Raw genomic sequence first — 22,374 nt, forward strand, 5'->3', positions numbered from 1 at the left:
CGTTACACACCCCCCCCTTCCTCGTACCCCCCACCCAGCAAATGATCCTCAATTGGATTCGAATACGAGATATACATGTAGTGACCCGCGCCCGCGCCCGTCCCTCAGCCGCATGCACGCATGCATGTACGAAGAACAGGAATAACCCAATACGACCTGACACGACATACATAGTAGGGTCACGTACCTCTGTACCACGTATGACGCAACGCAACGCATCATATAAACATGAGGGACTTTAAACATTTCTGAAGTTGAACCACTGAGAGGGATTTTGGATTGTGAGTTTGTGAGGGAGCTTGAAATGTAATGTAGTGTGATGTAAGGTGTTTGAGGTTGGGTAGGTGGATGGCTGGATGGCTGGATGGCTGGAGATTGTGGGTGAGATTGTGAGGAAGGGAGGGAGACTTTAGAAAGGAATATCAAATACTCCTGATGTAAATGCTACCTTAGATGTAAACTTATGCTTATATGCAAATGTAAATGCAAGGCAAGGCAAGATAAGACAGTCAAAGATAAAGGTCATAAACAGACCTATAACCATTCCATTGCATTGTATTCCTTTAATTACAATCCCAATGCCAATCAATGCCATTCCAAATCCATACTCCATTCATATTCATATTCTTCTTTTTCTTTCTCTCTTCTCTACCACTAAACACTATGTATATACAAATCTCCCTTTTATCCCCTTCCTTTCCACCCCTCCTTTCTTTCACCTCCCCCCCTTCCCCCCTTCACCTTCTTCTCTCTTCTCCCCTCGCATATCTTCCCATTGACAAGCCCCTGTCTAATCATACATAAAATACATTAACCCTTCTACCTTTCATCCCGCCCTGCCATGCCATGCATCAATATCAACGAAAGAGGGAAAAAAAGAGAGCACAAGGAAGGAAAGAAAGATAAAAGGAAATTTGGGATATCATAGGTGCAAGCAAGCAAGCAAGGAAGCGGGGCTTTAATCTCTGTCTCTGTGGGAATACGCTGCGTTTCTATTTATGCCAAAAGGAGTAATGGATTGATGGATCCGGTGGTGTTGTACAAATGGGAGGTGGCAGGTGCAAGTAGAGGACGTATGGATGGAGATGGTGTGCGAATGATGTATTTATTAATCAAGGGCTTTGCGGAGATCGGTCCATTTGCGCGTAAGCGCTTCGTGGGATTCTTGGATCTATTCGTTGTTAATATTTTGATTCCGAATTTGATTCTGGAAAGGGGATTGAACATACTTCAGCATACATCATCTTGGTCTCCACCAGCGTCTTCTCCATCTCACTCATATCCTCCTCCAACCTCGTATTCTCCTCATGCACCTCCTGATTCCGCTTCATCAACCTATCCATTTCGCTCTTCAGCCGCGCTTCAACCTCCTCTGGCTGTTTCTCTACCACGTCATGCAGCTCCGCCACCTGCCCTTTCAATCCTTCATTCTCGTCTTTCAGTTCTTCGTTTTCCACTTTCGTGCGCACGAGTTCCGTGGCGAGTGCAGCATGTTCGGTGTCATGTGACTCTACACGTTCTTCAAGTCGTCGGACTTTAAGGGATAGAGAGTGATTTGACGATTTTAGACCATCGAGTTCGGCCTCTCGGTCTTTCTCCGAACGCGTCTTTTCTTCCCATTCAAGTGTATAGGTTTTGATAGTTTCAGGTGTGATTTTTATGGCGCATGCGTCTTGGATCAGGTGATCTGCGCGATAGACTTCTTTGTCGATACTTGCGCCTGAATTTCCAAAGAAGCCAGATTCCAGGATGGAACCGGAAGAAGGATCCTTGTCGATATAGACGTCGAAGAGTTTGTCTTTTAAGAAAGTAGTTAGGGCGCCCATGTCGTTCATGCCGAGGAGGGTTGCGGCATTCTTTTGCATAAGGACAATGCCGAATTTAAGAATTGCTTCTAGGCCTTCGCTGAGGATGAGGTCGTAGATTCGTAGAACGAGTTGGAGGGGGAAGCGGTAGGCGAATAGGGTAAGAAACCATTGCGTGGCGTATAAGTGTGGTGTCACTTGACGACGGTGGAGATGACAATACAGAGCAGGTTCGAAATCCTCTAATAAACGCTCGAACTGATAAAGATGCATATGCAATCCAGGCATATCATTAATGAACAAGTCCCGTAGGTGATATTGGTTCATCATGCGAACTAGAAGGCAGAAAGCTTCTTCTTCGGGCATCTAAAAATCATTAGTGACTGCGTTTAAACCAATAAAACCTGCTTACGTTGAATAATAAGGGCATGACAAGAAAGTTCATTCCTTGTGCATACCCCACCCCCTCATCAAATAGTGCATATGCTTTACACACCCCAAAGAGACCCTCTTGCATGCCGGCACTGGCAGCGAATTTTGAATAACTCGTCCGTGCTCCCAGATCCCTTCGAATAGCTTTCTCGAGCTTATTCAACGAAACCGCATCCTCTTTCGCCTTTGCCTTCTTCTCAGCTAGCGCAGCAGCATGAGCTCTTGCCAATACTTCGGGATCTTTTGGTGGTGAGGGTGACCGCAGTCCATTTGTCGTTGGGGTAGATTGATCTGAGTGTATTGAAGAAGCTGAAGACCTGGCTTCTTCTTTCTCTTTCTCTTTGCTACTAAGGGATGTAGCTCCACTAGATCCGCTCATTCTGTCTTTATCCTTGTCTGTCCCACGTGTGACAAGGTCTCTGTAAACACTCTCTAGCTCCTCGTTCTTGCTTTGTGCTAGAACCTGCCATACCACCCCTCGAATAGCATTTGGAATACCAGTTGCAATAGCCCGATTGAGCTCTTCAGCACTCGTTCTTGCAACTGCTGCCGGACCCTCGTATACAACCGATTGCCACAAGTCCCAATCCACGGGAGCCGAGGGATCACCCATTGCAGAAGGCCCTGCAGAAACTCCAGATGCTGTACCAGGAGCCAATGCAGGGTTGACGGACGCTGGGTTCGGACTCGAGGGGTTTGGTGATACTGGCGGATATGATAATTCTTTATCTTCTGCTGTCGGACTAGCTATTCCAAATCCAAGGTTTGTACTTTGTCTTATCAGTCCCGTCAGTGCCCCTCCAGACTTGTCATCTTCGGGCAACTCGGCGATACCGGCTTCTTCTCGCATCCGCAGAAGTTTGAACCGGTCCTTTAAACTGTTTCTTATGGGCCTGCTGCCATTTGTGCTATCTGATTCGTTGCCCTCTTCTAACTTGCTCAGCATCAGCTCAGAGTTGCTTCCCATTGTATTAACCGTGGCTATCGAGGAAGCAGTATTTCTTCTTTCGTTCTTTGGTGAGGGAAGAGGTTGTGGGACATGTTCTTTCGACGTTGTATTTCGAGAGAGCCAGGAAAATGGGCTTGTTAATTTTCGTGGTGGAGCTGCTTGAGCTGCTGAATGTGGTGCGGTGGCAGGTGGGTGTGGAGGAGGTGACCATGGTACTGCTGGTAATTTCCCAGAGAGGCCTTGGAAGGATGACTTTTTGAGATTGAGAGCTGGCTTTGATTCTTCTACGGCTATATGGAAAGTCTTTAGTTGAGCTGCCTGACATGGATTGTTTATAGTTCGAATACGTACGCTTCGGCTCAGCTTCTTCTAAAGGCTTCTCTTGTTCTAAAATAGTCCCTTCTTCATCCAGATTGACATTATCGAGAGATGTAGTTGAGAGACGGTGGGAGGTCAAAAGGGGAGAATTGGGTGGGGGGACTTCGGGCTTGTGAGCATTTTCGTCATGATTCGTATCGCCGTTTGTTTTCACTTCTGGGGCGGAGGGACTAGAAGGGAGGTCGGTCTTTGTTTCTTGTGCGCTGTTCTCGCTCTTATCTGAAGACGATCTGCGTTTGGTGAGAGATCGGGTCCTGACGAGGGTGGCAGCTTGAGCAGATTCGATGGCTGCCGTGTCATTCGCATCCTCGAATTCGTCCTACCAAGAAGAATTTAGGATTAGTGAAGCTCTCGGTGGTACTGAAATGCAGGGCAGGTCGGGTTCCCTGGAGACAAACCACTCGAAGGATTGCATAGATAGAGAGAAACGTACATCTTCACGGTCCGAGACGTCGGCCAGGGCATTCTTGATATCCTTCGCAGAGACATGCTCTGCAGCCTCTTCATGCTCCTGGTCGGACATGGTGTGGGGTTTCCTCTTCTAATTTGGGGGTGGTGGAATGCAATGCGGCTGGGAAGAGAGGTGGTCGATATCTTCAAGATGCCATCAAAGGGGAGACGCGGGTACCCGCAGGAACAGATGCAGTGGTGAGGATGGGATGCTCTTGTTATGGAGTGCGGTGGGAGCTGTACTATATTACTATCGAAGAGTCGAAGATGGAATTGAGTGACGTTGTTTGGTTGGTGGTTGTACTGGTACCTGAAAAGCAGTAAATTGTTGGTGTACGGAGTAGGTAGGATTTATTTCGTTTGACCACCAGGGGTAGGGGTAACGCGTGCTGGGCTGAGACAAGGCAAAAGTAAGGCAAGACAAGGTGAGTGCAAGGAAGGCCTGGAGGGATTTAAAATTTGATATGAATGCAGATGCAAACATGACATTTATGTAGATGATTTTCGGCGCTGTTATTCATGGGGATTGTGAGTCGGTGACTGTTGTGGTAATCGAGATACAATAATCTATCTCACAGATTCCGAGTAACATCACCTTGGCTGACCTTACTGCAGTTATTGTTGCCAGATAGTCGTCAATCACATGCACGTAAATTCCTCCGCAGCAGCCAATGAGGATGGATCAATCTATTCGGTACAGCTCTAGTAGTGGCTAATAAGGATGCTCCGGTCAGAGATCCGAGTGAAGAGGAAAAAGGGGCAGGGGCAGGGGAAGGGGAATTACTTAGCTATTATTTAGTCGCTTCGAAGCTTCAAAGCTCGAGCGCGCCGTCGCCGTTGTGAAAAGGAAGGCGGAAGCCACACAAACGCATTGGACCAATCAAATGGATCGAGCCGGGTAGTCCGTTCTTGAAACGGAACCATCGCTGTTCCCAAAAAAGAAAAAAAAAAAAAACTAAAAAATGGCATGGAGAGATCCCGTGACCGTGTCCGAGGTGGAAAGTCGTGCACGTTCTTGGTAAAGGCTGAGGGTGTCGAATGTACAAATTACCGGTATGATTGATGGTAAGCTGGTAAGCTTAGGTTGAATGATTAATCTAGTGCTATCTATATCTGCTATGGGTATCAACCTAGAATGGTAAGTTGGGGTCACTTACGGGAAGTTGAGGAACTTGGAGTTCAAGTCATCAAGATCGCAGTCTTTATCATTTTATTAATATATTTTCTAATACCCAGATGACTTGCAGTAGGAAAGTTATTAAAGCCCTCTTCTTGATTAAATAGCATTCTTCTGTGGCTGTTACAGAGTATTTCTCTTGGAAGTTATAGACGATCTTCGTGGTGGAACCCGCCAAGGCTGATGCACGCAGCCTTCCCACGAGGCTGTGTCTTGCTTATCAAACGTACCAAAGGTAGAAAATGACGTTTATAGAGTCTGGACTAAATCAGTATTTATGGGTTATACATTTCGATAGAAAGAGGCATAGAAGAATATAGACATCCCTATAGGAAAGAACAAGCATTAATTAAGAAGTAAGAAACAGACATCTTCTTTCCAAATCCCCTGCAGTCATGTTTCTTCGAATGACGGAAATGTAATGCGAAGATCGTTCTTTAATGGTAACACACACGAACCGAGTCTGTATCCAATGCTCCCATGCCATGCTAAGTGACAATATTTTTGATTCCAAGGCAATATAGTTTGGCATACTTATCAAAGATACATCAGTCAATTAGTTGCTCAGTGGACGAGTGAGAAAAGCCGAAGCCGAACATGCAGACGCATGGAGCGACGGTATGCTGCAGATTTCATTTCAGTCAGAAGTAAGCAGAAAGAGCCTATATGATATGAAGAAAGAAAGAGACGGAATAGGAAGTGATATTCGCCTTTCTAGTACGTTCAAGCTTCGTTCCGTTTACCAAGCATAAGCTTCTGCGCATAAGACCTGGATTTGCGTAAAAAGAAACATTTTGGAGCAAAGAAAATCAATCCCCTCTATTGCAATGGAGAACTGCAGCTTGAGAATACACATGTAATGTTTACATTCTGATACAAAGTAAACTGCAACCATCAAAGCGGAACTTGTCTTTCCTACACGCATACCATTCATTATTAAATATCCCTATGCTCGATGAATATACTCGACGTTGCCAGCTCACATTCACGGTTTTGCCGTGACGTTGCGCAGAACTAGCGCGCAAGAGCTTCTCAAGCTCGGACGCCTTGCCAGTTCCACTTGGAAATAATTCGCGATTCCCTCAATTCTGTTTCTCCTCAACCAAACCCACCACATTCATCAACCTCACCTCACAAAAACACCCCATTTTTGTCTTTTCTTGACAGCTGGCACTGCACACCAGCTATCGCACGGAATCACAATATCCTCCCTTCCACTCTCTCCCCTTGGACCGAGATCACAGAGGCGCCTGCACCGTTCCTCCACACCCTCGCCCATTCACCAAACCATCCCGCCACATCTTCCCTCCAAACGGCGACCGCACGCGATATTTGCACTTCCCGACGCTCCTTCATCGACAGTACAACGTGCAGTATCACCTGCGAGCTGATAAGCAGCGCCTCGGACATCTTCCGATCTGCACATCCTGTAGCCCTATCTGCATTTGACCAGCCCTGCCCCGGCAACACCAACTTGGTTCATTCCACCATCGACCCGGACTGTCTCTTCGTGGACACTCCGTAATTGATTAGCCAAGCTGTCGCCAGCTACCTCCAGTGTGCTGGTAGTGGAGGGGGTTGAAACCTAGGATTCTGCGGGTTCGCCGCTTCCCGCCGTCACGATGGTTCGCATCACTAGACCTGTGCTTGAAAAGCACAAGGAGACAATGGTGAGTCATATATAAATCTGCCGCCGCGAATATGCTAACACATGTGTGCAGTCGCTATGGATCGATGAGTTCCGCAGCACGGCGTGTGCAACTTCTCTACCCCTCCTCCCCCAATTTCTCGCAACCTTCCCCACAAGATGGCCGTTCCCTCACGCTGATCTGTATCACTGGGTATCTCTATTGAATAGATTCGATGTCATCCTCGAGAGATTCTGCAAGACGTACAAGTTAGATGAAGGACCCCAGACAATGGATTTCACTTGCCAGATACTTGCAACTAATACCGATGGGTCGGAAGAAAGCAACGATGAGGATCTCAGGAATCTTGGCTATGGAAAAGATGGAGACAGACAGTTGGTAGAGTCGATTCTTGCTTTCTCACAAATTCTCCTGCAAAATTGTAGCAATCGCAGTATCTACGCAAGCAGCCCGCATCTAAACAGCCTTCTGAACTCCACGTCCCTTTCTATCCTCGAAAGCACCCTTCACGTCGCCTTAGAACTGGCGCTGAGATATAGTACTGCTTTGAAACGAGGGGCCGTTCGACATACTAGCAAGGATCTTCTGAAGAACCACTACAATATCGACATGGACAGAGTACTCCAACTAGCTCTCCCATTTACAAAGACGATCGTTGCTCCTGCCGAATCCACCCATGGCACCACACCTGTGACACCCAATGCCAAAGGCAAGGAAAAGGCACACTTCAGTACCCCTGCTCAGAAAGCTGTATCATGCACAGTATCTGCTACGGACTTAGTCTCCTTCGTCAAAGGAGGGAGCGGTGTTACCAGCAGCCCAAAAGGCCCTGGCAATGGAACATCCGCTGTCTCTATAGCTTCCGAAATTAGCTGGGAACAATGGGGAGACGTAAAGGTTACATATTATCCAAAGCCCGCTCCAGACTCAGATCTACCACCTGTCAAACCACGAAGTGATGCTACGAATCCAAGGCTCCCGAGTTTTGGCGTCGGTACACCTACACCAACCAGACGTTCCAATTTGGGTCCCAATTCTCGTAACAACAGACAAAGCAGCTCTGACGGATCTCCCACTCCTATAGCGCGCTCGTCTACCTTCCCCACGGATGATACTCCCCAGCCAAGTTGTAAAGCTGTCGAGATATCTTCTTCGATGCTTGCATCCACTAGCCTGCACAAGCTTCTAGGTGAAAACGTATCTGGCATGCCGCAAGATAAGCAGTATGAACTTTTGTCTAAGTTGCGAATAGCATCTGCCTTGACTACATCCTTAGAGACTCGAAGACAAATTCTATCCGTTCGCCTTTTAGCAATCACCAACCTCGCATATGTTCATTCTGAGACAACCTTTATTGACAGCGTCTTGAAGCAGGACAGTGACGAACCTCGTCGATTACAGCTTGTGTACCAGCTAGCAGAATTGGTCCACCCACCCCCAGAAGGCGATGTTGCAGTTCCACTGTCACTGCAAACTTTGGCGTTGTCTGCACTTACTTCGATATTAGAACATCCCAGCAAGTACAATGATGTCTGTGCTGCACTAAATACCAATGTTAACCATGGCGTCCTCCTCTACGTTGTCAGAAAGGCTGTTGCGGGAATGGGCTGCAACGATGATTCTGACAACAAGTTGACGGAGGAGGATCGATGGCGTAATGCCTTGTTTTACCTGCTGGGTACCGCTGGTCTCTCCAATAACCCACGCACCTCAGGCGACTTGGTTACAGCTGGCCTTATTCCAATCTTCGTTGAAGTCTTGACTTTGCGGACCAACACCGCTGAGCGTTATCAAATAGAGGTCTTGAAAATTCTCGATACCATCATGTACAGCGCTCGAGACGCATTTCAGACTCTGGTCAGTGCGGACGGCCTTGACGCTGTCTCTGATTTGATCGTCTTTGAGGTCAAGACCGCCGCGGAAAATGCAGCAACTGGCAAGGGAACACCGCCAGAGCTTCACTCGCTCGCTGTTGACTACGATATCCCATTCTACAAGCAGCAGACCCTACGAATCCTCTTTAAGTTCATTCATCATATGATGTCTACAGCGGGCGGCTATGGTGGAAATTTTGACCGTCTCCTGCGAAATTTGATTGACTCGTCTCAGCTCCTGGGAAGCCTTCGTCAGATTATTGGAAACTCCCATTGCTTTGGATCTATCGTTTGGACCAACGCAGTCAGCATTCTCAACGACTTTATCAATAATGAGCCAACGAGTTTTGCTGTCATCGCTGAGGCAGGTCTAAGTAAGGGCTTCCTCGAGGCTATTACAGGGACCGAGATAGTCATGCCATCAGAGACGAAGAAACATCAAGTGGAGGCCGAAGAGACGGTACAACCGTCTGCAGAGCAGAGTTCTCCAGCAGCCGGATCCGACGACGATGATGATGACGACGACGACGAGAGCAGTGACGATGAAGCTCCTACACCACAACGGCCCTCATCAGAAAAGCTCCAGGCTCCACGCCAAGGACCGCTTGCCAAGGGAGTTATGCCGACACCCGACACCATCAGTATTGTACCTCAAGCTTTCGGCGCTATATGTCTCAACAATGCCGGCATGAAGATGTTTCAGCATTCCCGTGCCCTCGAGACCTTCTTTGAGGTATTCGAAAGCCGAGACCATGTCAAGTGCATGATCACCAACCCCGAGTTACCCAATACTCTCGGTGCCACCTTTGATGAACTGGCTCGCCATCACCCCCCTCTAAAGACTGCTATCCTCAATGCCGTTATTGAAATGGTAGCAAGAGTTGGGTACCTCTGCAAGATGGATGCCGAGAACAAGAAGATCGGTACCAAGCTATTTGCCATAGATTCTTCTGGCAGGGTGGCCATTGCTGATGCTAATTTGGTCCCCGCTGTGAATTTGGGCAAGGGTAAAGGAAAGGTCATTGATGATGGCGGCGATGTAGAGATGCAGGATGCTGGCCAAGAACTAGTTGACGTCGCAACAGAGGAGTTGTCATCGGAAAATACCACCCCGAATGCTTCCAATACCCCCTACATTTCCGCAGTCTCGACCTTCCTAAACGCCATATTAGCGAATTCGTCGATACGCTCTGAATTCTGCTCGAGAGGAGGTATTGAGTATGTTCTTGATCTCGCAAATTCGCCATGCCTTTACACGGGGTTTGCCGATAGTCATGCAAGCAAGAATCTCCAGAGTGTGATCGGCGTATTGGCAGAGCACAAACCTCATCTCACGATTCCTTCCTTGCTGAGAAGAGTCCAATCAGCTGCAGATGTTCTTGCTCCTTTCGCCGGCCATACAGATTCTGAAGCGTTCTTCGCACCATTCGTAAATGCTGAATTGAGCCAGACTGCGGACGCTGAGTTTATCTCAAAGGGCACGACCTACGCTAAGGCTTTCGTCAATCTCCACTCTCTGCTTAGAATCCTGCACGCATGCTTCCAAACTGCATCGCATTTCAGTCATCATAGAACTACTAGCACTAGCTTCATCCAAATCAATGTTGGAGATTACTATGTGCACTTAGTTCGCAGCCTTGGGCCTTTACTGGGAGCTTGCATTCAGGAGGATATCATTCTTAAAAACATAGTACCTGCTCACTGGAAGAATCCCGAGGCTTTACTAATCAAGGATCCTGGCTTTGGCGAGCCTACTTCGGAGAACATCTTAGGCACCGAACTGCCATCACCTGCCCCCGAACCAGCAGAGCTTGATACATCCGAAACTTCTCTCTCCACCAATCCGATCAACGGAGACTCGTCAGAACTCGTCGTGAACGATGTTCCGAAGTCTGTTGATGAGGAAAAGGTGCCCGCGAAGTCGGAGCAGAAAAACCCATTCTTCCAGAACTATCGGACAATTAACAGCATGTTGAAGACTAGGAGTATTTCAACATTCTTCCAAACACTTGGCAAAGCTTTAGTCACCAAACGAAACCCCGATGCTTTCCAGAAGCAGAGCCATATGGCTATTGCGGATGCGCTGGCCGAGACCATGCTACTTCAGTTGAGCCGATCGGACAATTCGCCATCTATTGAGAATTTCAAGTATTGGATTAGAATCCTTGCTGTATTGAAAGAGATGCTGGTAGATAGTAAGTACAACGTTTACGGGTTCTGTGCATTGCTAACTATTGTTAGCATCTCGCCACGCCGAGCGACCAACTCAGACTATTACCCTTGTCCTTCAAGCTTTTAAAGAACGTGAAGGCTTTGAATCAGTCAATCAAATTCTTGAGACCTTTACTGCGGAGATTCAATCACGTCCACCTGTCAAGCCTAATAGCCAGGATAAGGAAAGCGTATTGGGGTTCTCCAGAATGGGAACAGGCGATATTCTCTCATTGTATAGCCAGCTTGTGACTGGCAAGAATGTCACCGAGGCTCAGCAAACTGTTGCCATAGCCACCCGAAATGAGCGAGACCGTACTCGTGTCGATAACTTCTCACCTCCCCAATTTCTAGTCGAGTTACGAATGGCGGTTTTACCAGTGACTCGCCGTCTTTGGCAGTCATCGGAGTTTATTGAGAGAGCTCCAGACTCGACATGCGAAAGACTCATTGAAGTGATTCGAATCATCGCTGGCGCGGACAGTGAAGCAAACGCATTGAGACGCTCTGACAAGATTGTCCCACCCTCTAAAGTCCCTCCTAAGACCTTCAAGAGCTCAGACGACCACTTATCTGCTTTGGTAGAGGGACACACTTATGACCGTGAACTCGCAATCGAGGCTCTGTACCGTTGTAATAATAACCTTACATCTGCATCGGAATATTGCCGCGAAATTGTTCAGGGCGAGGGCAGACGAAACCCCGTTCCCGAAGGCGACATTGCCCCTAACCCCGACCCCACCGAAGCATCCAGGCCTCGTACCGGAGGCTCTACTGGAACAAACACTCCAGATAGCCTATACCAAGCTTCGGCGGCTGATTCACGTGCCAATATCCCAACCATCGTCGACTCCTTGAATCAAATTGTCACACCGTCCGGCAATGATGAGCCAGCCGCGCCTCAAAACTTTGATAACTTGCTGAATCAATTTTCTCAAAATACAGAGGTCGCATCACGACCAGGCTCATCAGCGGCACCGGCTCCTAAGGAATCACTTCCAGCAGTCGAAGAATCCAAAACAAAACAAGTCACGGTAGATGACTTGAACGAGGAACGCGAGGCTCTCCGAGAGGACTTGATTGATAAATGTCTCGACGTTATTAATGCCCACGGCGAGGTGACCTTCGAGGTTGCTGACCTAATAAAGACTGTGATCAACAAGTCAGGTGATCCTCCTGGGCAACGAAGGAATGTTGGCACCACTCTTGTTATAGCACTGATGTCGTTTGCTGGCGAGGAAGATCTTCAAGCAGTTGGGAAAAAAATTGCCGCTTACGCCAATCTACTAGCTCTCATGCTTCAGGATAAATTATTTTATACCGAGACTCTTGGAGACCTGAAGGAAAACCTCTCGACATTGCTGAGCTTCATTAGGTTTTCGAATAATCACACATCGGAAGATGAGTCGCCTTGGATTCCCCAAATTTTGCTTGTTATTGAGATGCTGCTTTGCGAAGATGCTCGCCCTCGCAAGACGAGATGGATAACGCCAAGCAGTGAAGATGAAACCATTGAAGGGCCAGTGCTGGAGACAGCTGAACCTTCCGTGCCCGAAGCTGAACGTACAGAACTCTTTGACAAGATCTTGGATATCCTTCCAAGAATTGGCAAGGACGAGGGGCTTGCGCTTGCTGTGCTCCGAGTTCTGGTTATTCTAACCCGTTCGCGGCCCGTGGCTCAAGCTCTGAGTGACAAGAAGAATATTCAGCGTCTGTTTGTCATGGCAAAGCAGTTGGCGGGTGTTGGTTCCTCTCGTATCCAAGGCCCATTGATGCTCATTCTGCGGCACTGTATCGAAGACGATGAAACAATCAAGCAGATTATGCGAGCGGAAATCAAGGCTTGGTTTGAGGGTCCGCGTCAGCAGCGGACCGTCATTACTTCAGTATACCTACAAAACCTTTGCAATTCGGCAGTTCGGCAACCAGAACTATTCGTGGAGGTGACAAACGAGATGGTCAAGTACAATCGCTGGGCGTATACACCCCCAGGCGAAACTCCTAGTCGTCACATGTCTTTGGTCTTGAAGGAGACACCTGTCACAGAACTTTCGAATGGAGCTTCTGATGATCCAGTCTCGCCAACAGTTCACGCTACGGAAGATCTCACTATTCAAGATGTCAAAACATCTACAGAAGGAGATAGTGAGATGCCAGACGTCGCAAAGCCTGCTGCTACTGAGAGCAAACTCCCTGTTGTCGCTCACCCAGATGGAATCATTCATTACCTACTTTGTGAGCTCATTACTTATAAAGATGTCTCAGATGGTCCTGCAATTCCTGCGCCTACGATTCCAACCATCACAGCCGATAAGTCTAATGCTGGCCCAAGCAGTGTTGATACACCAATGATTGGATCTTCTACTCCAGAAGGAGTTTCCCAAGAAACCAAGGACGCCAAACAGACCCCCAAGCAAGAATTCAAGTCCGAAGAACATCCAATGTATATTCACAGATGTTTCATTCTCCAATGTTTGACCGAACTTCTTGCGTCTTACAATTCGACCAAGGTTGAATTCATCAATTGGCATAAACACAAACCAGTCAAGGCCATGACCCCATCCAAGCCTCGCTCAACGGCCGTCAACTACCTTTTATACGACCTCCTTCCGATTGGTACCTTGGAACATCCAGAGACAATCGATTTGCGCAAGCAGCTTGTGACATCAGGCTGGGCAGACTCGGTATTGTGTGCACTCGTTAGTAAAACTGGTGAGCGGCCTGTCGATATGAAGCGGGAACAGTATGACAGCGATGACGAGCCAGATCTGCTACATGTTCGTAAATATGTTCTTGAGAACATCTTGAGAGCATTCGGACAAGCAAGCGCCTCAACCGAACCTCTTGATGTCAAGTACGCTCGCATGCTTGCGCTATCCGACCTCATGTCTCATATAATGAGTGGCAAGGAGAACGCACCACCTGCGGAAGTCAATCTTGCCAATGTTTCTCAGAAGCAACTTCGGCGGATCATGTACGAAAAGGGGTTTATGACGGCATTGACACAATCAATCGCTGAGATCGATTTGAACTTCCCCGGCGCCAGACGTGCTGTCAAATACATCCTGCGACCTCTCAAGACCCTGTCTTCTACTGCTCTCAGCCTCAGTGAACTCGGTCTCATCTCTACCGCTCCTGACAATAATGACGCAGACGAGATCGAATCCGCTAGCTCGGCGTCTGAGATAGAGGATGACCGCGAGGAGACTCCAGATCTGTTTCGTAACTCTACCCTGGGCATGTTTGAGCCTGGTAGAGAAGGCGACTCGTCTGATGATTCCGAAGATGGTATGTTATGAAGTTTTTACTCCTTCCTTTTAGCTAACTTTACTTAGATGACGAAGAGATGTACGAGGGCGAATATGATGATGAAATGGAGTATGAGGAAGACATCGGCGGCGGTGAAGACAACATCAGCGACGAGGACGAGGAAGTCGAAGGCATGGGTCCGATGGAAGGCCTCTCCGGCGATCATGGCCTCGACGTCGAGGTCATTATGGAAGATGACGATGGCGAAGACGACGATGAAGGTGAATCAAATAGCGATGATGATTCTGGTGATTCCGGGTCTGATTTAGAAGATGACGATGCTCGCGTTGAAATCATTGATGAGGCTGGAAACGTCCAAGAGCTAGGCGAAGATGATATGGAGGACTGGGAGAGCGACGATCAGGATGATGATGGCGAAGAGGAAGACTATGAAGGTCAAGCTGCTGATGAAGAAGAACAGGAGCTCCATGAGATGAACGCAATGGACATGGCCAGCGGTCAACTCGGCCACCTTGTTCGTGCCCTTGGAGGCGAAGATGCCGAAGACATGATCGAGCAGATGGAGCAGCAGATGGAGGCCGATGGCATCGATCCAGGGGATGACGAGGATCGCATTGCCGGCGAATATATTGAAGAAGATGATAACGACGGTAAGTGTTAATTCCATAATCGTTCCTAGCCTAGCAGCTTGGCTCAGACAGACTAACTATTGCAAGTCGACGACGAGGATGACGATGATGAGGCGGATGAAGACGATATATTATTCCAGGGAAACTATCCTTGTAAGTTTGCAGTCCTTGCTCCCTGGTGCTCTCTGACAATATATCAGTGGATGGCCCAGGACGGGGTCCGTTTGGGTGGGAGGGTGAAGTTGAGCCTGCTATGGGTGGTCTTCGCCGACACCCTCGTCCTGGAGGCTTCCCCCCATTTCCATTCTTTCCTGGTGGCCGTGACCCGCTAGGTGGTGAGTTACCCGAACATTCGCGACCGCCAATTCTTGCCAGCCCTGCTATGCGGCTTGAACTAGCAAATGCGAACATCACAAGGCTCACATTGCGACTACGGGAATTGGCGGGAGAGATCAGTGCTAATGCTCTTTCAGTACCCTCATACGGCAGATCGCATAGACCAGGTGCTCCAGCTCGCTCTGGCAATGATGGTGTCAACCCTTTACTCCAACGAAACAGCTCTGCACCTATGAGAGGAGACATTGGCTCCAGTGGTCGCCACACATTAGGCAGTTTCATTCAAGGTATCGGAGGACCCAATGAAATATTGGATATCGGAATCAGCGGTCGTCCTTTTGGTGAGGCCGAACGAGCACTTTTTCAAGAAGCAATAAGATCCTTACCAGTCATTCCAGGTACTATCGCACGCAACGGGCAAGCCCTCCAATTTCATATCACGACCGGGCCTGGCCATGAACTACCACGAGACATACAGGCCATGTTCGGTATGCGACCTAGCCCACGATACGACGGTCGTCACGCTACGGACCCTGGAAATTCGGCTTTCTTCACACCTCTCTCTACGAAGGTTAGATGGGACGAGGAAGCCAAGCTGCTATTCGGTCCCACCGTTGCTGAGAAGGCTGCAGATCTCTACAATGCCATCCAAGCTGTCTTAGTTCCTCCTGCCATTGAAGCCGACAAGGCCATCAAGGCCGCGGAAGCTGAAGAAAAGCGTAAGTCAGAAGAGGAAGCTAAGAAGAAGGCTGAAGAGGAGAGGATTGTTCGTGAAGCAAAGGAGGCTGAGGAAAAGGCCGAGAGAGAAAAGAAGGAGGCCGAGGAACGGGAGACCGCCGAGAGAGCTGCTGCTGAAGCACTTGCTGCGCGAGGCCCCGAGTCAGAGCAGGAGGCTAATTCAGTTCAAGAGGCTGCTGAGGCAATGGAGGGCGTAGAGACCGAAAATGCCGAGACTACCCCAGAAGGTCAAGGCACACAGGGCGAGGAGACCCCAGCAGCAGATCGTCCGCGAGTTACGACTGTCATTCGCGGTAACCCTTACGACATCACAGATCTTGGGATTGATCCCGAATTCCTTGCCGAGCTACCAGAAGAGATTCGGGAGGAAGTCATCATGTCGGCTGTTAGCGAGCGACGTTCAGCAGCTGCAGCAACTGGCGCTCAACCATCGGATATCGAACAAGAGTTTTTAGATGCCTTGCCCGCTGATATCAGAGAGGAGATCATGGCACAAGAACGACAAGACCGCCGTCGCCGTGAGCGAGAGGAGCGTAATCGCCAAGCCACCGTTGCCAATGGTGGAGCTCCCAGTGCTGGTGAGATGGATGCTGCAAGCATTCTAGCTACGTTACCTCCGGCATTGCGTCAACAAGTTTTGATGGAGCAAGACGAGGACATGCTTGCCTTACTTCCTGCAGATATTGCTGATCAAGCACGTGCTGCCCAGAGAGATCATCCTGCTCATCAAGGAAGAGTTCCAGGTGGATTTGCTCGACGTGCAGCTCCTCCTGTTGCCGGTCAAGACGCCAATGCCGAACGACAACCTCGACGAGTGGTGGTGCAGATGCTTGACAAGCCAGGAATCGCTACCCTCTTACGTCTGATGTTCATTTTCCAACAAGGCAGTCTACGAAATACTCTGAACACGGTTCTCCAAAACATCTCACACAATCGACACAACCGGAATGAGGTACTCGGCACGATTCTTCATATCCTCCAGGATGGTAGCTTTGATATGTCTGCGGTTGAACGAAGCTTTACTCAGCTTTCATTGAGAGCAAAGCAACCGTCATTGAAGGAAAAGGACCCCAAGACCCCCACACCACTCAAGCGAACCCTCACTGGTCCCAGCACCACGAGTTCAGTCACTCCGACCAATTTTGAGGCATCTCCGCTGATGGTGGTTCAACAATGTCTGTTATCTCTGGTTTTCCTCACGAGTGCCAACCCTCATATTCCAGCATTCTTCCTTACCGAACACGAGCCTACTGGTGGTCTTAAGCGCAGCTTGAGCCGCAAGGGCAAGGGAAAGGAGAACAAGGCCTCGAGATATCCTCTTAATTCATTGTTGACATTACTCGATCGCGAGTTGATAATGGAGAGCTCTTCTGTTATGGAGTCATTGTCAACACTACTTAACATGACAACTACCCCACTTCAGGCTTTACAACGAAGACAGAAAGAGGCGGCTGGAGAGGGCAAGAAGGAGGAGACAGCAGAGGCAGTTCCCACAGCTGCTGATACGGCGGTGTCTGTCACTACACCGGAGCCTACGACAAGCGATGAGCAACATTATGATGCACAGTCAGATCCGACAATGGACAGACTTCTCGCTGAAGCCGAGTCATCTCCAACACTGCCTCCTGATGAAGGCGCTGAGCCATCGACTTCTACGGAAACCCCAGCTGCTCCGTCAGAATCAACTTCTAAGGAAGCCGCAAAGGAGCCCGAGAAGAAGCTACAACGCCAAATGGTCCCTCCAGTCGTCCCAGAACATAATCTGCAATTGGTGATCAACATCTTTGTTGCTCGTGAATGCAGTTCAAAAACATTCAGAGAGACTCTGTCAACAATCAAGAACCTTTCTGCCATTCCAGACGCTAAGGCCGTCTTTGGACGAGAACTCATCTCAAAGGCTCAAGGACTTGGAGAGATCATCCTTGTCGATCTTCAAGATCTTCTTCCACAAATCGAGAAGGCCACAACAGGCACTGAGATCCAGGGTGTAGCACTCGCCAAGTTTTCACCAGGTGGCTCAGATCAAAACAAGTTGCTTCGCGTCCTTACCGCACTTGACCATCTTTTCGACCCCAAGCGTGACAGGAAGGATGCATCTGAGGTTGATAGTGAAGGTGAATCATCTCAATTGAGTGAGAAGCAGGACCTCTTGTCTTCTCTCTACGAGAATTCTACCTTTGGACCGATGTGGGAGAAGCTCAGCGAGTGTTTACGTGCTATTCGACAACGTGAGCATATGCTCAATGTTGCCACTATCCTTCTTCCGCTCATTGAAGCATTAATGGTGGTTTGCAAAAACACCACACTTAAGGAGAAGAGCTCACAGACTAGCAAGGAGATGTTGTTGACCAGTCCCCCACCAGAATCGCGAATGGAGAGCTTGTTCTTTACTTTCACCGAGGAGCACCGGAAAATTCTCAACGACCTCGTACGGCATACACCGAAGCTCATGTCGGGTACTTTCTCTCTCTTAGTCAAGAACCCCAAGGTTCTCGAGTTTGACAACAAGCGCAACTACTTCACTCGTAGCATTCATGCCAAGGCCCCCAACGGTCGTCAATCACATCCTCCGCTTCAGCTGTCTGTTCGCCGAGACCAGGTCTTCCATGATTCCTTCAAGTCTCTCTACTTTCAAACCGGCGATCAGATGAAGTACGGCAAGTTAAGTATTCGATTCCACGGTGAAGAGGGTGTTGATGCAGGTGGTGTTACTCGCGAATGGTTCCAAGTGCTTTCGAGACAAATGTTTGACCCAGGATACGCTCTGTTCATTCCTGTGTCATCTGACCGAACCACATTTCACCCCAATCAGCTGAGTAGCATCAACGAGGAGCATCTCATGTTCTTCAAGTTCATCGGTCGCATCATTGGCAAGGCTCTTTACGAGGGTCGTGTCTTGGACTGCCATTTCAGTCGTGCTGTGTACAAGCGCATTTTGGGCAAACCTGTCTCAGTGAAGGATATGGAGTCTCTTGATCCTGAATACTACAAGTCTCTTGTCTGGATGCTTGAGAATGATATCACTGACATCATCACGGAGACCTTCTCTGTTGACAACGACAAGTTTGGTGTTGTTGAGACCATTGACTTTATAGAAAATGGCCGCAACATTCCTGTCACTGAGGAGAATAAGCACGAGTACATTCGCTTGATGGTGGAGTGGAAGCTCACTGGTTCTGTTAAAGAGCAGTTGGACGAGTTCTTGAAGGGTAAGTTGATTTTGCTATCATCCTGTATCCTCTACTAATTTCTTTCAAGGTTTCCATGATATCATCCCCGCTGAGCTCATCGCAATCTTCAACGAGCAAGAATTGGAGCTGTTGATCTCCGGATTACCCGAAATCGAAGTTGACGACTGGAAGAGTAACACTGAATACCACAACTACTCAGCATCCTCTCCGCAGATCCAATGGTTCTGGCGAGCCGTTCGTTCATATGATAAGGAAGAGCGTGCCAAGCTGCTGCAGTTCGTTACAGGAACTAGCAAGGTACCGCTGAACGGTTTCAGGGAGTTGGAGGGTATGAATGGCTTCAGTCGATTCAACATCCATCGTGATTATGGTAGTAAGGAAAGGCTGCCAAGTTCGCATACATGCTTTAACCGTAAGTTTCCCTCGCCGTCTCCTGTCATCACATACTAACATTCATTCTGCAGAACTTGATCTTCCTGAATATGAAAGCTACGAGTCACTCCGCTCGCATGTCCTCACGGCCATCACCGCGGGAAGCGAGTACTTTGGTTTCGCATAGACAAGTATCAGATTTCAACATTTCACAACACCCTTTTCATCATAACGAACATCATGCATTGGCAGGCCTTGATAAGCATTTTCGAACGGCGTCCTATTGATACAAAGTTTTTACTTCTCGACATGTATTTGCGATCAGATTAACTGGTTGGGTGTTCCTTCATTCATTCAATTCAGGTGTGCATAAGTGCGTTGCTTCTTGGGGGTTTCATCGAGGAAGTGCAGGTCCTTTGTTGATTCTTCTGAATGCTAATAGGCTGGGGAATGGAAGGAACGGGATGCGATGGAGGAATGGATGTTTGTAAAAAATAGATAATAATGCCATCATAAATTGATGCATTGGCAATATCGAGGAGATGGCAAGACTAATTGCTTCTAAATTAAAAGTATTTATTGTATGCTGGACTTTGGTGAAGGTGAGCGAGCGAGCGAGCGAAGTCAGACAATGTAACCTTACTCGATCGGACAGCTGACTAACCAAGCAACCCCACACCCGCTTTTGGCATAGCGTCTCAAAAACCGTAGTGCCACCCCGCTAAAACTTTTTATGGCAGCGGACTCGAGTATCATTTAAACCGACAGCCTACACTTTTCCCACCTCACCTCACACCACCATATCTCATAAGTGCTAGTTGTACCTATATTCTGCCTATTCCACGATATCTTCTTCTTCTGCCCGCCACAAAGGGAAAGAAAGTCGGGATAAAGGAAAAGAGAGGAGAGAAGGAAGGAAGGAAGGAATACAGACGGAGTAATGGCGACGAATTCGATCAAGTTGCTTACGGGCAATAGCCATCCGCAGTTGGCGAAGCAGGTTGCTGCGAGGTGGGTTCTTTTTTTCTTCTTTTTCTATGGTATTTTGGGGCGTGTGGATGTGGAGGGTTGGGAAAAGAGGGAAGGGGAATGGAAGGAAGCATAGCTGATACAAGAATTACAGGTTGGGCATTGATCTCGCGAAGACGATGAGTCTGAATTATTCGAATAAAGAGACTAGCGTTACGGTCGGAGAGAGTGTCAGGGATGAAGATGGTATGTTGGCATTCCCTTTCAATTGCTCTATATCCCATCCCATTCCACGCCCCAATTCCTCCACGTCACAAAAGGAAAGGAAAGGAAAGGAAGCAAGAAGAAAAGGAAGAAGAAAAAGAAAGAAGCTAACAGCTTCCCCCAGTATTCATCCTCCAATCCACGGCCCCGGGCGACATAAACGACGGGCTCATGGAACTCCTAATCATGATAAACGCCTGCAAAACCGCCTCGGCACGCCGCATCACAGCCGTACTCCCGAACTTCCCCTACGCGCGCCAGGACAAGAAAGACAAATCGCGTGCTCCGATTTCCGCGAAGCTGATTGCCAATATGCTGCAGATCGCGGGGACGAACCATGTTATCACGATGGATCTGCATGCGAGTCAGATCCAGGGCTTCTTTAATGTGCCGGTAGATAATCTGTATGCGGAACCTAGTACGCTGAGATGGATTAGGGAGAATCTGAATGTGGCGGACTGTGTGATTGTTAGTCCGGATGCTGGGGGTGCGAAACGGTTAGTCTTTTTGCTGTTTGTGGATCGGTTTCTTGGTTTTTATTATCACGCCTTTTCTTTTCGTTTTCTTCTGGTTGCATATGTTCATGTGGAAATGGAAGTGAAGGAGTAAGAATCCACCAACCAAGAAACTCACTAACACCCCCTCCCAGCGCAACATCAATAGCAGACCGCCTGGACCTCCCTTTCGCGCTCATCCACAAAGAGCGCGCGCGCCCCAACGAAGTATCGCGCATGGTGCTCGTCGGCTCCGTATCCTCGCGGGTCGCGATCCTCGTAGACGACATGGCCGACACATGCGGCACTTTGGTCAAAGCTGCCGAGACGTTGCTGTCGCACGGCGCGAAGGAAGTGGTTGCCATTGTCACGCACGGGATTTTGAGCGGGAATGCGATCGAGACGCTGAATAAGAGTGGACTGAGCAGGGTTGTGGTTACGAATACGGTGCCACTGGGCGAGAAAGCGGAGAGTTGTAAGTTGTTAAGGGTTATGGATATTAGTGCGACGTTGGCGGAGGCGATTAGGAGGACGCATAATGGGGAGAGTGTGAGTTTCCTTTTTACGAATGCGCCTTAGCTAGGTTGTAGGTGGGAGCTGAGGGGGTTGGTAAGAAAGGGGGGCGAGGTGGGGGGAAAGAAAAGGAGAGAGAGAAAGCGAGGGCGTTTGGTGTACATTGCGGGGCGGTAAATATTTCGCGGTTCAGCTATCGTACTTAGGTACACACATGCAAAAAAGCAGTATTTGATAGATAGCAATTAGTCTGGAAAGAAAATGCTCATATAGTAGCACTTGATTTTCACATCTGGATATAGCTCTGCTTAACGTACCAAGGTTGTATTGCGGAGGGAAATTACAATGCCGAATCATAGCGCAGATGAATAGAAGTCTTCACCTCACATCAAACCAGATCGTCACGCCAGGTTACCCGATAGATAGCATGAGACTTTCAATCCTAAAGTCACATACAACACAAAGGGCAATTCGAGTGAGGGCTTATAGGTTGGTCAATTCAATTTTACTTTTCTTTCTTCGTGGATAGACGCCTAGCTAGGTAACATGGGCATCAAAAAAGTGCAGACCTTGGGAGAAGCAGAAGCGAGATCTGGTTTATCCCATCCCATAACCCCTTTATTTCATGATGGTATGCTTATGCTTATGCCGGAAAAATCAAACCTACATCAGA

The 22,374-nt window shown here is 48.4% G+C and overlaps 3 protein-coding genes across 3 annotated transcripts; 2 read left to right on the forward strand and 1 right to left on the reverse strand.

Moving 5' to 3' along the window:
* Window positions 1-1,108: 1,108 nt before the first annotated feature.
* Window positions 1,109-4,087, reverse strand: GYP5 (GTPase-activating protein; the record flags this gene model as incomplete). The annotated part of the gene is made up of 5 exons (XM_031151400.1): window positions 1,109-1,171; window positions 1,230-2,171; window positions 2,218-3,476; window positions 3,538-3,883; window positions 3,998-4,087. 5 exons carry the CDS (start codon window positions 4,085-4,087, stop codon window positions 1,109-1,111), a joined length of 2,700 nt encoding a protein of 899 aa, XP_031003931.1.
* A 2,726-nt stretch (window positions 4,088-6,813) lies between these two features.
* On the forward strand, window positions 6,814-19,648 carry B11B22.010 (E3 ubiquitin-protein ligase TOM1-like; the record flags this gene model as incomplete). The annotated part of the gene is made up of 8 exons (XM_031151401.1): window positions 6,814-6,861; window positions 6,913-10,909; window positions 10,956-14,213; window positions 14,261-14,845; window positions 14,912-14,977; window positions 15,025-19,107; window positions 19,157-19,501; window positions 19,554-19,648. 8 exons carry the CDS (start codon window positions 6,814-6,816, stop codon window positions 19,646-19,648), a joined length of 12,477 nt encoding a protein of 4,158 aa, XP_031003932.1.
* A 753-nt stretch (window positions 19,649-20,401) lies between these two features.
* LHYA1_G006464 (Ribose-phosphate pyrophosphokinase) lies at window positions 20,402-21,767 on the forward strand (the record flags this gene model as incomplete). Its single annotated transcript, XM_031151402.1, has 4 exons — window positions 20,402-20,472; window positions 20,585-20,676; window positions 20,819-21,191; window positions 21,344-21,767. 4 exons carry the CDS (start codon window positions 20,402-20,404, stop codon window positions 21,765-21,767), a joined length of 960 nt encoding a protein of 319 aa, XP_031003927.1.
* Window positions 21,768-22,374: the final 607 nt, after the last annotated feature.

The sequence above is a fragment of the Lachnellula hyalina genome (genome assembly GCF_007821495.1).
Source record: "Lachnellula hyalina strain CBS 185.66 chromosome Unknown contig00105, whole genome shotgun sequence".
Taxonomy (NCBI): domain Eukaryota; kingdom Fungi; phylum Ascomycota; class Leotiomycetes; order Helotiales; family Lachnaceae; genus Lachnellula; species Lachnellula hyalina.